Raw genomic sequence first — 17,195 nt, 5'->3', positions numbered from 1 at the left:
CAAAATAACTCTCTCTCCCACATCAAGTGGTAGAGATCACCAGGAATTCTGACTCAGAGAACTGGGTTTGGGAATCCCAATAATCAAGCATGCCACAATCTGTGGGATAAGGCCTTACATTTCACAGATTTATATCCTTGTACCAACACACATCATTTTTGGAGCAGAATACGTTCTAATTTTGCGGCTGATGAAAGTATATTTGTACCTGGGCAGCTGAGACGGCGGGAAGAGGAGTCGCAATTTGTTGTGAAGCTCTTGGAACTCTTCAAACGATCTCTGGATGAAGGATGTTTCAAGAGGGCCCTCCCGCTGCACTTTCACTATGTACACCTAGTTCAGTGCACAGAAGGAAAGCATAGGGATCAGTACCAGGTACAGGTTCTTGAAAACATATCTACCCATCAACCACACATTGCTATTGTTTATATTAATCATTTTATTACTTACTCAAGTGGTTTGAGAGAGCAATCATACAGACATATCCTGTGAGCACACCTGGATAAGGTAGGAATTGTGTTGAACACTTTTCAATACTTTGTTACAGAATAATAGTTTTTTCCAATCATGAATATAACTACCCCCATCCCACCCAACAGGAATAAATATGCTGTAAAGAAGGGACATCGAGACTGTGTCAAAAAGATTCTCCATTATATGACCTCATTCTGACGGTGTGACCTGGCCAGCTGAGTTAGAAACACAAGTGGAGAGGGGCCCTAGGGCATAGGGAAGGAAGTATTATGGGTGCGGGGGTTAGTGTGGATGGATGTGGGTTAGGGAGCATTTAGACAAAAAGCTGTGGGATTCGCAGTCGTGGTATGTAACAAGTGAAGTCCAGCTTGGTGAGCTAGTCAAGGGGTGGCTTCCATTGGAGCAAAAATCTCTTTTCCGAGTGGTATAGGTTATGGGTTATTTGTACCATAGCATGGGTGAGCCAAAGGTCATGGGGGGGGGGGGGGGGGGGGCTTTTTTCCCAATGTTGAGCAATCAGTTGCTCAGCCACCCCCCCCCCCCCATCTTCATGGTAAGGGGTTAGTCTACCAAGGTCATATCTTCCAGCGAGTGTGATCTTAAACCAAGAAATACAGTTCTGAGGTCCTCTGGTATTTGGTATCTCAAAGTCCCTTTATTTGTCCCAAGATTTCCTTCCAGAAGGTCTAAATCACCATTTGGAACCAACACATGTGTATATAAGTCCCGGGCGCACGGCAAGAAAGCCACAAGAGGTCAGAGGCAGAAGGAAACAGGTACTTAATACACGAAACAGTTAGCTACCACTGGTACATCTACTAGTAATCAGATTCTATAGTGGGTGTGCTGCTTTATCTCTTCGGTATGTCTTGTTATAATCTCTCCCACTGTTTATCAAAGATAGGAGCTCCAGTATCGTATTCCCATCTGCCTTGGAAGGGGAACCTTCGGACCAGCATGCTATATTGAATTGTTTGATATGCTCTAGATATGAGACCATTGGAACCCACATAAGTGTTAACTAATTTTTTTAACAGTGTGAGCTGTCTAGTAGCAGCTACAATATTTAGCGGCTGATGCGCCAGTGTCTTTCCTGAAAATATTGAACAATGGCGCCTCAGAGATGTGGATTTTGTTTTACATTGTTCGAAAGATTTTATTGTATTCCCCTAGAATAGGTCACTTAAGGTCCTACATTCTCCCTCTTCCGCTTCATTGCAACAGAGGAGTGGCATTGCCAGGATGATATGTAGATATAACAAGAGGGGAGTGTTTAGTGAGGTAAATGAAGTAAGCCCTCTCCTAAGTGACAAGTCGCACCAGATTTCAAGAACTTTTTTTTAATAGGGAGTAGTGAGATGTGCGCTTCTAGGCTACTGCTGATGAGCAGGCCAGGAGATGTTCCAGAGTAAATGGCACACAATCACTCGATCCATTTGGATCCACTGCTTTTCATTTTACCACACCACCTATTTGGAAATGTAAAGGAGATGTATTGACTCCCAGGAGTATAGGGCATCCAAGGCCCCTTCTCTCTAGGTGCCTTCAAAAGCATAGAATATATATGGGTAGCGCTTAATTTAATAAATGTTAAGTATCGGGGCCCTTCTCAGGAGGCCACTGCATCATGCAACACCCATTGCCCCTGCCAGCGCTACCAATGACAGTACCAACAAAACTACTAACCGCCACACACCTGCAAGTGTGACAATTCAGACTATTCCAGCCACCCTAAGATAAAAGAATGGTGTCGGCGGCAGCTAATATTAATTTTTTATGTATACTGAATGATTTAACAACTGTTGTAATTGTTTAACTCAAAACTAGACAACAGCGCCACCATGTGGCAAACTGTCATTAGAGCTGATGCTGAGAATTAAGTGCCCGGGCCGAGCACCAGAAACCACCAGCTCAAATTAAGCACTGGGTATGGTTTCAAGTTTATTTATTTTATGATCATGGAACTCATATGAGATCCACATAAAAGACAAACTATAACATACCAAATATACATGATCAAACTGGACATCAAAACTTTCGCCTAATACAGATTCAAGAAACATTTAAAAAAGTTAAACAATTTAAAACAAAACATTTCATTTGGAGGATTTTTCAAGGCCTCAATAAAGGTAGCAGCAGATAAAATATTCAATTGGAGACAAATCGGTCTTAACCACTTGTGCCTGTGCGACATTAGAGCAGGGCAGACAAACATAACGTGCATCAAATCCTGATTATTCATATTGCAAAAATCACATATGGCTGATGAACCATACCATTTTGATAAGAGTGATTTCAAGGGGAGTAAGTCCTGCCTCAATAGAAGCACAAAACGCCTAACTCAGTGAGGAATATTCCAGTGAACATATGGTTGCGCTTTCCTAATCATACAGGAATCAATAGTTGGAGTGGTACCCTTGTTCTGAATGCAAAACTCTGTCTAATCTAAACCCTAATTCCCAGGATGCAGACTTTAGAAGGGATTTCAATTGATATGACGATAAAGAAAATAAGTCTTCTTCATCTAATTGTAAATTATTCACAGCATATCTAAAAAAAAATAGGATCAAGGAATATTCATTAAGATTCCCCAGTAGCTCAGATTTTATAAGATATCGTAACGCGCCTGGTTCACCCTTAGCCAGGCTAAAAGCCCAACGGACGCACCCAGCTAATCCTTGCACCCAGCTGCTACGTAAACCAAGTTCCTGTCTAAGAGCAGCTGTAGAACTAGCTGTATTGACAGAAAGAAGGCTACGTAGAATTTTACCTTCAGTGGAGTTTAAAAAACTCCAACATTTAATATCAATTAATTCCATTCCATATAATAGGGAGGCGGGTATTTTCGCTCTAAATACCTCCAACAATATCGAAAGATGTCTTCTGCTGTGGCCTTATATAAGGACACCAAGCTCTTTCCTTGGACAACAGTTTTCCGGATGTTGTTAGCTATATGAGCTTTTTCACTTAAATTGCTCATAACAATTTTGCCAAGGAAAGTATAAGATTTTACTGTTTCCAATTTTTGGCACCCCACAGTCCAAAGAAAGTTCACATATTTGGGATTTTTACTGCCCGATAGACACATCACTTTACTTTTTGCGATGCTTATTGTCAAGTGATGGTTTCCTGCATATTTATGTAATGCATACAGTCGATTGTTCAAACCTTTAGGCGTTAAATCAAGAATTAAAATGTCGTCTGCATACATAAGCCATATAATTGGCGAACCCCCCAAATTCGGAGCAATACCGCTACTCGCAGAAAGAGCCTGGGGTAAATCCGCTACATATAAAGAGAACAGCAGAGGAGCTAACAAGCAACTTTGCTTTAACCCATTAGATGTAGCAATAATTTTAGACAGACCTCTTTCCCACCCCCCACCCCCCCAACAATACTGTGCATCAGGTATCCATATGCAAAGCACGGACCAATCTGATGAGAGAAGGTGGCATCCCCAAATCGAATAACTTTCTCCACAGTACAGATCTATCCACTTTATCAAAAGCTGTGGAGAAATCGATAAAGGGGCCATAAATACACCCTCCACTGGGTATGGAGTTTCTTACTCTCCCTCAACCGTACAAAAGCAATCCGTTTTTTTGGTAGCATGTAAATATCAATGGTGGGAATAGATTTTAAGAGGGTATGGATCAGAGCCAAATTAAAACAACTCTAACCCACAGTCCCCGCCTGGGCTTCCTGATTCTCTTGGTCATTCGCCGGGGAGGGAAAGATTCAGTCGTTGGATGGCAGTTTAAAATGGTGGCAAAGTCTCTTGACGGTGCTCAAGATGAGTGTCATTTCAGGCACCAGAAATGGTCAAAGCCTCACAAAGCAATCACTGTCTGTTCCACAGGCTCCATCCAGGGTAAAGATTATTTACAAGGGGTGCTACACAACAAGCTGTGAGGCCAGATTGGAGAGGGCAATGGAGTTTCACACCATACTCTATTCCTGGCTAAGCCACGCCTCCACACATTGCTATAGTAAACAAAGAAGGTAGAAATAAACAACTTGTAGGGTGGGTGATAAGGAAGGAAACAATAGAACGCAGAAGACATGAGAATTTCATTGTAAAGATTGTAACAGGAAAAGTAAACATAAGAAGGAGAGGAAATATAAAAGCACTGAATTAAAAAGAGGAGATGAATGGTGCAGCAAATGGAAAGAACAGAGATAGGCATGAGAAGTAGAGGGGGAAGATGCATTGGAAGCTAGTGTAAAGTAAAAGTCCACTTAAGTGATATAAAAGGGAGATAAATTGATAAGACAGAAAAAGGGGTGTGGAGAGATAAGTGACACTGAAGGAGAGAGGTTCAGAGATGAATGAATTTGGGACAGAGTGGGAGAGATCTCAAAAACTGTAGAACAAGTAGAAAAGACAACTGATGGGGAGAGGGAGAGACTAGAAGTGCTGAAAAATAGAAACAGCACAATGGATCGAATTAAATAGACTAGATTATATACTAATGGATAGACTGGGAAGAGAAGGGAAGAAAGGGCCTTGCAAAAGAAATAATTAACCAACAAAGTCCAGAGAAGAGGGAATGATAGAATGGGTAACCCAGAGGAAGGCCAGTATGAACTATTGAACGAGCACTCACGTAGCCCTTGTTGGGGTTGAAGATCTTCTCGTATCTACATAGGAAGACATCTTGGATGCGCCCGTCAGCTTTTAGTGTGTGCATTCGTGGAGCAAAAGACAGCACCAGCCGATCATCAGTACCAGTGAACTTCATCTGTGCCAGATTGTGAATGAAGAAGTTGAGTTTGGTGGCCACACTTCCCAGGCTGGACTCGATCAGCCTGTAGAGGAAAACAGAGCCTATTGAATTCACTACTTACAGAGATTAAATAATTGAAAAAAATTGAAATTCTGCAAACATAATTTACTTGGCTATGGAACAATTCAACCATAACGGGCTGTATCAAGGACATACAAATTATTCGAAGGCTAACTCACAAGTGGAAAAACTTTCCATTTGGGTCCTATCTGGTGTTATATGTTCAGTCTGCTGTTTTGCTTTGTTGATAAAGGAGTGCTGTGAGAGGGCCTTGGTGTGGAATGCATTTAATGGGTGTGCTGTGAGAATTCTATCTTCCAAATGCAGTTGGAAGGTCACAGCAGAAAAGCTCAGCCGATGAGATCTGTAGTGCCTGGTGAAATGTGTTACTTGGAACCCATATTCTTTATTCACAGAACCTGCAATATGTTGAATGCATGAACCTATGTTTGCACCTATACAAGTGAAGTTTCTTCAGCGTGATACAAGTGGCAGATAACCTTTAGTCATTAGTTGACCCGGTGATGGTAATCGCATCAAATCAGAGGATGCTGAGCAGTAAATGTGATGTCTTTCTGAGTCCAAATGTGTTAAATATTGAGTTTGCTAACTGTGGCATTATAGTGAATAAATAATAACGATAATAAAAGACATTTGTTAAGCGCACAGCTACCCCAAAAGGAGTGTCCTAGCGCTGAAGCAGACAGAGAGGGTGAGGGGATATACAAGGGCTAGTCATTCCAACTGAAGAGACAGGTTTTCAAGGACTTGCGGAACTCTTGTTCAAAATGAATCAGACGTAAATGGGGGGTAATTTGTTCCAACATGTGGTATGACCCACCTCAAAGGATTTGCCTCCCAATCTAATTTTTAAAAATCGTGGGGTGGCAAGGAAGTGTTTATGGTTAGATCTTAATGATCTGGATTGTTGATAGGGTCAGAGTCTCCTCCTAAGATAGGGTGGCCCTCTTCCTTTATCTGCCCGAAAAGTAAATGTCAGGGCCTTAAATTCGATTTGCTTTGAGATTGGCAGCCAGTGGAGTTGTCGAAGATAAGGAGAGATGCTGTGATGTAGTGGAACCCCCACAGACCAGCCGGGCTGCGGCGTTTTGAACAATCTGGAGTCTACGGAGTAGACCCAGTGGGAGACCCAGATATAGACCATTCGTGTAATCAAGGTGGGAAGTTATCAATGCATGGACTGCGGTTTTACGAGTAGCACTAGGCAGATAATTGATGAATTTTTTGATGATTTTGATTTTGCCAAAGCAGGTGGACGAAACTGTTTGCACCTGCATCAAGAGGGATACGTGTTTATCCCATCTAACGCCCAAATTCTTAACCGAGTCCTTAGTTGAAGGGGCATTGCCTAATTCATCAGGCCACCACAAATTTGACAGGAGAGTTGAGGGTTGATTAAAAAACAAGACCTCGGTCTTATCCGCATTAAGTTTTAAAACGTTGCGGTCCATCCAGGCGGCTGTGCTCTTAAGGCACTCTTTTAGTGGGTCAAAGGTGGATGCAGACACCTCACTGAAGGTGAACAATAACTGAAGGTGAACAATAATAAAGGTCTATGACTGGAACACTGACAGAGGTGAGCTCCACCACAATAGCAGATACGGGTCTGCATCATGTAACTTCTGTTATCTCCAGTCTCTGCCTTGTGGAATTTATGTACCTTCAATTTCTGGGGACAGAGGTACACCAACAGTTTACAATAATTCCACTGAGCCTGAATTTGGTACCTAGAATGCTCACTCTGGCCATGGGATCTGTAGAACGCCTTTGCAGACATATGAAATTCACAACTATTTTACACCTTAGTGACAGGCTAGTAATCGATTTCTTTCTTACATTAGCAAAGTTTTATATACACTTGATCTACTGGAATGCTCTGTGAATACAAATCCAAGAGTCCCTGCATTTTCTGAAAGTCTGCAGTTCCTCCGAGTGATTCTGGACATTAACACCCCCCCTCAAGATCAGGGACAGAAAACAGTCACTTGCTGGCAACTGAGGGATGTGCTCCTTGTTGACTAGAGACAATTTGTCATCCATGAAGTGAATATCAACCTGAAATAGAATGCTTCTTGCAAAATGACACGGATCATTCACCTGGACCTCAATCAAATATTGATTCTAAATTCAGAGCAGCTATACAACGTTCATCGCTGGCACATCCCACTCAGGACAGACCGTCTTTTCACGAAAAAGGGGTCAGATTCTTCATCTCTCTCTAATTCTCTGAACTTGAGCGAATTGCGCCTGAGCATCTGAGCTACAACCATCATAACTGCTTAGAAAACCTTATTGAGGAAATAGGGATACCCTAATAAGAAGGCAATATTATTGTACATGACCTGTTTTTGTTACATGGCACTGTAACATAACGTATACCCTCCAAAGTACATATTCACCAGGTTCTTTATTTTTTCACATAGTTGAGAAATTTAGGTATTAAAGTTAATTCTTGCAAAGCTTACTTTACAATTAGTGATGTGTACAGGAACACACCTTACCAGTTTCCTTCTTAACAAAATTAAGGTGTCAGCAGAAGTGTGTTTCCCAACTTAAAAAAGACTCCTATCCATGTAATATTTTTACAGGGCTTTGCATACTAATGCTCACACTCCTTTAAAATCAACACCGTATTTCAACATTAACCCCTTAAGTGCTGCGTCGGTGCGTTGGCCGACGGCAGCACTACCTCCCCAGTGCTGCGCACGTCCATTGGACGTTCATTCAGCACTAGTTCGAATTGACAGTGCAGCACTGGGGAGGGAATTGCGCCACAGCTAAGGTGTTAAATAAAATTACATGGAAAACACAGCAATCTGCAGTGCCAATCTCATCAGATCTCTTCCCTCGCCCAATTACCCACCACTCACACCTTAAACTATAAAAACAACACTTTCTCCCACCCCACACAACTGTGTAGTAAGCATGTAACAATCCTTTTCACATGTGCACCACTGATTGTGCCTCTCTAACGCAACATGCCTAATGAGTGACGGTCAATGTTTTTGTCCTTGTTCTTTAATGAAACAATGTTTTAACTTGCAAAATCTCAAATGCTCTTAAGTGGTTAGCCAGGACCATCGCTCATGATTTTTATTTTCAAACAACGTATAAACATAGTGATTTGGGAAACCAAGAAATTCCTCTCTCACTTCTGCCATCACTATTGGGTTGTTTGGCCAGATGATCACAGGACGTTTGCCTAATTCTCTCTCCTTCAGACCCCTCTGGGAGGAATAACATTTCAAAACTATAATAAGTATTCTATATCTACGTACACCTAAAAAACAGCCGCACACACTGTACACTATATGTTCCAATCCCATCTGAAAGAATGGTCTTACTGCTAACTTCACAGTGCACCTTAATATGTGCTCTCCTTCACACTGAAGTAATTGATGCCACCGCAGACTGCTAAATGTAGTGTAGGGTATGTTGTGCACCCATCACTAACATGTATGGGGAGTATAGACACACTACCTGTTGCACGTTAGTGTGTGATGCTCATTGTAAACAGCAAAACCAAAAGCAAGAACTTGCAATGCACGGTCATCCTCCTATGCAAAGGATGTCACTGGGGTGAAGAAGGCATTATGAAGTAACTATGAAAGAAAAATGTCACAGAGGCATTGGAAAAGACCACCAGGTGGAGTGGCGTAGAGTGGTGTGACGTAGAGAGGCGCGGCGTAGAGTGGAGCGGCGTAGAATGGAGCGGCGCAGAGTGGAGCAGCGCAGAGTGGAGCGGCAGGGAGCAGAGCGGCAAAGTACAAAGTGGTGTGGTATGGAGTGGCTTGGAGTCGTGTGGAGTGGCGTAGAGTGAGGTGGAGTGGGATAGGGTGGGGTAAAGCAGAGTAGCACAGAGTGAAGTGGCATAAAGTGGGGTTGAGCGGGGTGGAGTGGGACTGAGTGGCCTGGAGTGGGATTGATTGCCATGGAGTGTGATTGAGTGGATATGGATGGACATACGGATGGACTGAGTGGTGCAAGATTAAATGATGGACGAAAGAATGAATGACATAATTTAAGGTGAAGTAATGATATAAGTGGGTGGATGGAAGGATGAATGCATAGATGCTTGGATGGAAGAGACAAGAGAGCTCTTCTGAGTAGGATAGCGATTACTTATTTCACTTGCTTGGTACCATAGAGCTTTGGTCCCAGGTGGGGGATATTTTAATGATATGGCTACTCTTTGGCCTATGTGTGACATTTCTGTATTTGCCGTGTGTTTGTGTGTGGCATCTCTCCAGCATACTTATGACATTTTGAGTGGCACCCAAGCGCTACTTGAATGTTACACTAGTCATTTTAACTTTTAGTATGTTTTGATTGAAGTGCAAGGTTCTAGTGGAAGCCTCGCAGTGCCATGAGCTGTGCTTGAGATGTATATTGTTTTTTTAGCAATAGGTAAGGTGTTCACAATAATCTGTAGTAATGGTAGTAGTTTATCCTCATTGCCTTCTTTAAGAAAACGGCAGGGAAAACCAGCTTTGTGACCTCTGTTAGACAGTTCTAGCCTCACGGTATAGGAAACATATTGCAGCTCTCTGCAAAACACCCCTCAAAGTCTGACTCCCTATTTTAAGTCCCATTTGCTGACACACCCATAATGCATTCCCAATAGTGAGTCTGTCACAGCAATCCCACCAAAGTTAATCACTAAACCAAGAGCTCTTTAGTGAGATCCCCACAGCAATGCAGCGCAAAAACTGCTTAATTAATTTGAGACTTTAATAACTATTCTCCGGGGATGACTAAGGAGTTGGCTTCCAGTTTCTAGCTGAGAAACTAAACAGCTCCTCAGTAGTCTTGAGGCACAACCTAATTGCTGGTATTGTTTCTCAGCCCAGATGATACAAAGGCCTAAACTCTCATCTCATGGCTGCAACAGGAATTAACTGCACTGGTATACTGCTGCAACACACACACACCTGCGTGGATACACTCGCACCAAAGCTGCCCACTGTCTTAGCCTCACAACTGAGTTCACTAATTTTTCCAAAGTGCATCAAACTTGCTTTTCCTTTACAGTAAAAGGGATTTATATGAAAACTGTAACTTTCACTGTCACAGACTTCCACCAGAGGAGGCCTAAAGTTGCTTCCATTTACCACATGTAAACGTGCCTCATCCTTAATTCTGGAACTTGTCTTTTCATTTTTCTATCACAAATGCAGGCGTATAAGATCAAAATGAAAGGACTAGGCCACTTCAGCAACGCCAAAGAAGAGTGATGGTTTCAGGATTTCACTTTCTGTGATGTGGCATGCAAATTAGATGGGCCTCACATTTTCCCTTTCGCCCGGGCCCCAAAAGTCTTAGGGCCGGCCCTGACCAGGGGTTATGATTTCACTTATCAGGAGTTCACTTGGGACAGGCAGGTGGTCAGTTATGAAGTTGTTGCTAAATGCGACGAGGCATCACTGCGCCGGTTGCACGCCTGGCCTTTCAGGTCCCGGAGTGTGTTCATTAGACAGAGGCGCTCTCGGAGTCAGGGCTTCGCAGCACCAAATGCGCAGTTAAACTCGCCCTCTTCACCCGACCAAGCTTTGCACCGTGGCTCGCCAGAGCTTTACTACGGTTTGAAACTGTAAAAACGTTCATCACAATAATAAAAGGTGGTAATGTTTTTCGCGCGGTTTAGGCCTGACTTGCTGTGACCGGGCCGCTGCACCTTTCCTGCTCGGGGTATTTCTCACTCAGCCGACCGGTGTCATCAGACCTCGGCTGCAATAAGGCAGCAATGCTCAGGAGAGCCCCGGTGAGACAACACATGCCTATTAATAATCGTGAGGCATTATTCCTAGCGCGCGCCTATCCTTCTGCACCGGCCCGCCCTCCGCGTGCGTGCGACGGCCGGGCCACGCTCCCTCCGGCATAGGCCATTGCGTAGCTACAGAGGATGGAGCAACAGACGGAAACCAGCGCGGGAGTCCGGTTGGCATGGAACCGGCCGACACACAATTGCACGTTCCTTGCATCAGAAGTGAACAAGGTCTGACACACTCCTGCCCAGCCCTTCTCACCATGGAGCCCGACCTCACACTTCCCGGTAACCGCAGCAGCGCCTCAGCACCCCGAGTCCGCCTCCCAGCACCAGCTGCACACAGAAGGCCACTCGATGCTATCTGGACAAAATCAGCTACAGTGCAAGAAGGCCTACACTCCACCAGTAACACTGATTTAAAACCATACGAGCTGGATTTATTGTACACTCGAGGGCATTTTGTCTCGTTTATGTCACGCATAATTCCCCTGTCCCTTCTGTCACCAGTCACGCCAAGATGCCTAACACACAGCTTTCACATTTCAGGATTAAACCACGTTTGCTTTGTTGTGTCTTTTTCAAAGGTGAGATATATCTTTAAAAATAAAAATAAACAAACATTTGCAATGCAATAGGTCTCGCATTCAAGCGCGTTTTAGCTATTGGCATTGTAAATGACAATGCCTTTGATTTATGATTTGGGATTTAAACATAAATAAAAGGCATCATCATTTACAATACTAATATTTTAAGCTCTCGCAAATGCGAAACCTACTGCATTGCAATAAAGGGCCTTCTTGACTGCTTGTTAGATTGCAAATATTAGAGGAAGAGACCGGCCTGCAAAGTCTTCAAAGTAGTCATAAATAGTGCAGTGAAGAAGATTTGTAAGTGTTGTAAATTATACAGATACAAAGTGTGAAGTGAGAGTAACATATAATCTGAGCTATAAACACTAACAAAGCGCTCCAAGACCTTTCGCTCTGTGATTACGCTGTTGCGGCTCAGGAGGAAGAGCGGGAGGTGGGGTGCTCTTTCCTGCCCTCTCCATGATTTGAGTGTGCAGTGTGGCATTGTGTAATGTCATTGCTATCTTTGGCCTTACAAAAACCACTCCAGCTGTAGTAGAGCCCTGGCTTCACCTCCTGGTGCAGGGCGGGCTGTGCTTTATGGCAGGCATTGAGGGAGGGAGGGATGGTCTTGGCTGCAGTTCTCGTTCAGTGCCCCTGCTATTACTAGTGAGCGCGAGGCACTGAGGTGGTGGTACTGGTATTGATGGTGGCATTGGTGGTGGTAGTGGCATTGGTGGCGGCGGTATTGGTGGTGGTATTGGCATTGGTGGTGGTAGTAGGGTATTGGTGGTGGTATTGGTGGTAGGGTATTGGTGGTGGAATTAGTGTTGGTGTGGTATTAGTGTTGTTGGTGGTGGTATTGGCGGTGGTGTTGGTGGTAGTATTAGTGGTACTGATGTTGGTGGTACTGTTATTGGTGGTGGAACTGGTGGTACTGGTATTGGTGGCATTGGTTGTCATGGTGGCGGCATTGGTTGTCATGGTGGCGGCATTGGTGGTGGTGGTGGTGGTGGCATTGGTGGTCATGGTGAGAGTATTGGTGGTTTTGGTGGTGGTATTGGTGTGTTGGAGGTGGTGGTGGTATTGGTCGAGGTGGTGGTAGTGGTGGTGGTGGTGGTTTTTGGTATTGGTGGTGTTGATGGTGGTGGTGGTGTTGGCGACTGTCCATTCCGATCGAAGCACTGCATGTGCAGCTGTGGTAGTGGTTGCAAAATTCAGATAAAGCACAACAAAATAGATAACACTCTAACCATTGTCCAGTCAGTGCTGTTCTTTATTGTATAAATAAAGACACAGCACTATGTGGAACATCAAATACACGGAGAATCAAGCGCTACCATTGTTACACAGTAAGAAGTCTCCACACCAATATTTCTGAACAAGCAATCACTTAGAGATCACACCCATCAATTTTGCATGAATTCCACAGTCTTTGGCAAAAACTAAACTGCTTCACACTGCACTGCTGCAAAGAATGTGACTGAATCTGGAGGATACACTGTTAGAATTGAATGTGTTATTGCCCCATCATGTATGCTTTATACTGTGTTATGTTCGCATTCATGAAGCTAATTTGTATTAGCCATTATTGCATATACGTGTGATCAGTTCCTGCTAATATTGTGCGGGGTAAAGTTAGCATCTGTGACACCATTTTCTGCCATGCAGCCGCCATATTGCGCTGTGATTGAAACCAAGCATTTGTGCCCCTTCCTGTCTGCCTCAGCAGAAAGCTCCTTTTCGGTTACTTCCCATTATCATATCCAAGGCTGAAACCCAGATGTACTAATCAATAGCTTATTCTGCCTTCGCATGCCTATCCCTGGTCGTAGCTATGCTCCCACACTAGAGAGAGCTGAGACCGAAAGAGACGACCGTGGGAATCTGATAACATACCCATTCTGCAGGTGGTAGCTCATCTTTCTGTGCCTCCCTTTGTTCAGCCTTTGCCCAAGCTGTATTTTTCCACCAGGGCCGGGACCTGGGGTTGTTGGAAAGCTTATTTTGTGTTACCAAGTGTTCTGAAGTCAGGACCTTGACAGCTATCCCAGGAGGCAGGTCAGACCAGACTCCGCTGCAGTGTATTACTAATAAAAGAGTTAGTTTGTATTCTCCACCGTCTTCATTTCTTGTAAAGCTAAGAGGAGGTCACGAGTGACCCGGGTGGCCCATTTCGGCCCACTTCCTTCAACACATTTTTAACCTTCCTTATTTTTAGCACCATTTGGTTATTAGATTTTCATTTGCTCTCACTTTTAGTAGTGTAAACTGCGCACCACCCATTTTTCTGACATTTTAATTTTACGTGCATTAAATTGTTACACTGTTGCTCCTAGAGACTGCATAACCCAGAAGTCCAATAGAGCCTTCTCAAAATCCGCCGGGCATAGCTGCTGGATCACATCACAATTTGTAGTCTGCTGGGCCATATCTTTAACGCCATTTTGTGTGAATGTCTAGTCTTTTTACATGAACGAGCACAGTGGCTATTTAAGCCTGCTCCTGTGAGCCTGTCTCACCCAAAAGGCATGTCTAAGACCAGCACATCCATGCGTAGAAGGCATCAAAATAAGAATCGGCAAAGCACAGTCTACCTTCATTCAGCTAAAGAATATCTAGAGCTCCAAGGACCAAAAAATGCAAACCAAGATCAGGCTTTAGAACACCAATGTAAAATTGGTCCTTCTGTGTGGAGCAGATTCTTGGAGGAAAACAGTGACCACCATCAACAAAGTACAGACCTACATCAACGCTTCCCTGAGGAAAATCCTCCAAATCCGCTGGCCAAGCACCATCAGCAATAACGACCTAAGGCAGCAGACAGTCCAACTGACTGCTCATGAAGAAATAATGAAAAAACACTATGGTTGGATAGATCACAGTCCACACAAGCCCACATCAATCACCAGTAGGCAAGCACTCACCCGGAACCCTAGAAGTAAAAGGAAACAAGAGCCAAGAAACACCCGGCATCAAGGCCTCAAGGCTGACTGCAAGGAGATGTGTTACACCTGACGTCAGACTGAATGAAAAGCCTAAAACAGAGATGGCTGGAGAGTCCTGGTAGATAGCTTACACCCCAGGAGGCATAAGTATTAAAATTGTATAATGAACATAACTAGTATTATAGATGATGTGGCCCCTTTACCAATGAACACGCAGTTGGGCAAAGAACACTCAAACCACCTGGTTTACCGGAGAACTAACTACAATTAGACTCATCCTCATGAGGCTGAACGGTCTTAGCACAAGGATCATTCCCCTGCAGCTAAGGCCGAATGAAATATGTTTAACAATGTTTTTAAAAAGGCATTACAAATCTGTAAATCCATTTCTTATGGAAAATCTGGTCAGTGCCAAAGATTCTGAAAGCTATTTGGGCTTTCATAAAGGAGCTAAAAGGAACTGCGGAATAAGCCCAAAATTCCAATTAGAAACCTAACTTCAATCAGTTTGTAAGTCACTTTGAAGCATAAAACGATTATGTGCATTTTTAGCAGGTTGCCGCACAGAAACTGTAGTAACATTAGCTTTAGGTGAGCTCTGACATTGTGCTGATCAACACATTATGGGCTGCCCTGATCCTTTTGGATCTGAAAGCAGCTTTTGACACAATGTACTTTTAGCTCTTGCAAAACCGTCTTGATGAGCTCTGCATCAAAAAACACTGTTCTAACATGGTTCATACAACTTTTGGAGAGCATATCAACATAGGTAAACTGACTCTCACTCGTTTGAGAGTAACCAAAAATTGACATGTGAGGTTCCATAGTGTTCCATAATGCCCTTCTCCCCCGCCCACTCTTTAATTTGTTCATTCGATCCATTGGCTAAGCGCATGTTTGTTTGGTTTTTATGTACTCCTTTATGCAGACAACACCCAGATTGTCTTTGAAACAAATGAAGATCTTTGATTAAGGATCGATAACCTTTATAATTGCCATCAATATGTTCAATGGTGGATGTCATGGAACCAGCCGAAACTTAATCAAAGAAAAACAGAGATTTTTGCTCCTTTTAGAGATTCTTCGGTAATAAACCTCGGCCTACCTCAAAAGGAAAAAAATATCCTGGTTTTATATGTAAAGAATCTAAGGGTCAAGTTTGATAAATAATCTCCATGGTTAAACAAGGTAGGATGTTATCAGTACCAACTACCTATTTTAAAAAGGATTATACATTTCTTTTTGCCACCACAGAAAATTCCGATTGGAAATGCACTCATATCATTTCACTTGATTACTGCAAACCCATCTATCTTAGTCAGCATGAAAAACACTGTAAAAGGCTTGTGCAAAACTTGCCAGCAAGGAAAAGCTGCGTTTGTAACTAGCTATGCAGAGAATCATGTTTAAAGCACTGTGCTTGGTTCACAAAGCTTTTTACAATGACTATTGTAAGCCTTTATTTCAGAAACTCAAAGTATAAACCAACAAAACTGTGCAACACCCTGTCAGCAGCCTTCCATGCAAAAACCTTCCTGTCTAGATCCATGAAAAACCTCAAGGTGAGCGAGTTATTTGCCTTCGGTGGCACTCTTTCTGGTGAACACAGAGGTGTCATGCGATGCAACACAGCCCTGGAAGTGATGGAGTGGAACTATGGAGAAGCGTCACACCTGCACGCTGATGCCAGGTTTTTGATGATCTCTTTCTATGCGCTCAGATGTGGCGCATGAATAATTGTTAACACCAGTGTTCAGGTTGCTAGATGTTTTAAGATGTTAACAACAGGTCACTCCACAAAACTGTGAGATGGGAGAGCAGTGAGGAGTCTGCGGAGCAAGAGAGTATCCACCATAAAGGGTTATCATTGGTAAGTAACTTCTTCTTATTAATACTTCTAACTGCATATTCCTCACCTTACAATGGGTACCAAAGCAGTATCTCCCCAAGGTGGAGGGTCTGTAGACTAGACTAAGACCAAAACAAAAAGTCTGGCAGGAATGAATGGGAGTAACCCCTTTCCTGACAGACATGGCTACTGAAACAAAGAAACATTCAACAGCTTTTACATGTAAAAGGGTCAGTCTTGCAGACACCGCACCTGCCCACACCTTTCTTCCAGTGTCTGGCATAAATGGACTTCGTGAAAGAGCATTTCACAGCAAAGATGACAGTTCAAATGGTTGCTCAAATGTAGTCAACTGCTGCCATTCAATCTCCAAGCATAGAGATGTGGATTGCACAGATTTGGGCGAAGGACCTTCCCTGCTGATGATACAGAGGATTCTCCCAAAGTGACAACCAATCAGAAGGGTGATGATCATGCCCCGAAGATCCAGGTGTCAAACTGTCATGGCCAAATTCAAAGCCACTAGGATTACTTGGGCTCATTGGCTCCTAATGTTTTTCAGAACTCTGGCAGGACAAGGAGGGGCAGATGGGAGTCACACAGTCTATTCAGTAAGAATGCATTTCCGAGTGAGGGTTCTGATGGAAACTCCAATGGGCGATGCCCTGCACCACTCCAGGATGTAGATTTATGATTAGCTAGACCCAGCCTCCTTAGCTCGTCTGCCCTGGCTTGCAAGGATCCTGCTAAGTGGTTGACAACCAAAGAAATGCCCAGATG

At 43.4% G+C, this 17,195-nt stretch overlaps 1 protein-coding gene across 1 annotated transcript in view; it reads right to left on the bottom strand.

The window, feature by feature from the left end:
* The window catches only part of PIK3C2B (phosphatidylinositol-4-phosphate 3-kinase catalytic subunit type 2 beta), a 397,956-nt gene that overhangs the window by 29,178 nt on the left and 351,583 nt on the right, over positions 1–17,195 (bottom strand). The window contains exons 27-28 of the mRNA XM_086923460.1: positions 5,082–5,283; positions 209–333 (exon numbers count right to left, since the gene is read on the bottom strand). Coding sequence (XP_086779586.1) covers positions 209–333; positions 5,082–5,283 — 327 coding nt within the window. The remainder of the gene's footprint in view (positions 1–208; positions 334–5,081; positions 5,284–17,195) is intronic.

Source organism: Lissotriton vulgaris, chromosome 5 (assembly GCF_964263255.1).
Source record: "Lissotriton vulgaris chromosome 5, aLisVul1.2, whole genome shotgun sequence".
In the NCBI taxonomy this organism is placed as follows: Eukaryota; Metazoa; Chordata; class Amphibia; order Caudata; family Salamandridae; genus Lissotriton; species Lissotriton vulgaris.
The sequence above is the reverse complement of the archived record's forward strand: the minus strand, read 5'-3'. Positions and strand labels throughout refer to the sequence as shown.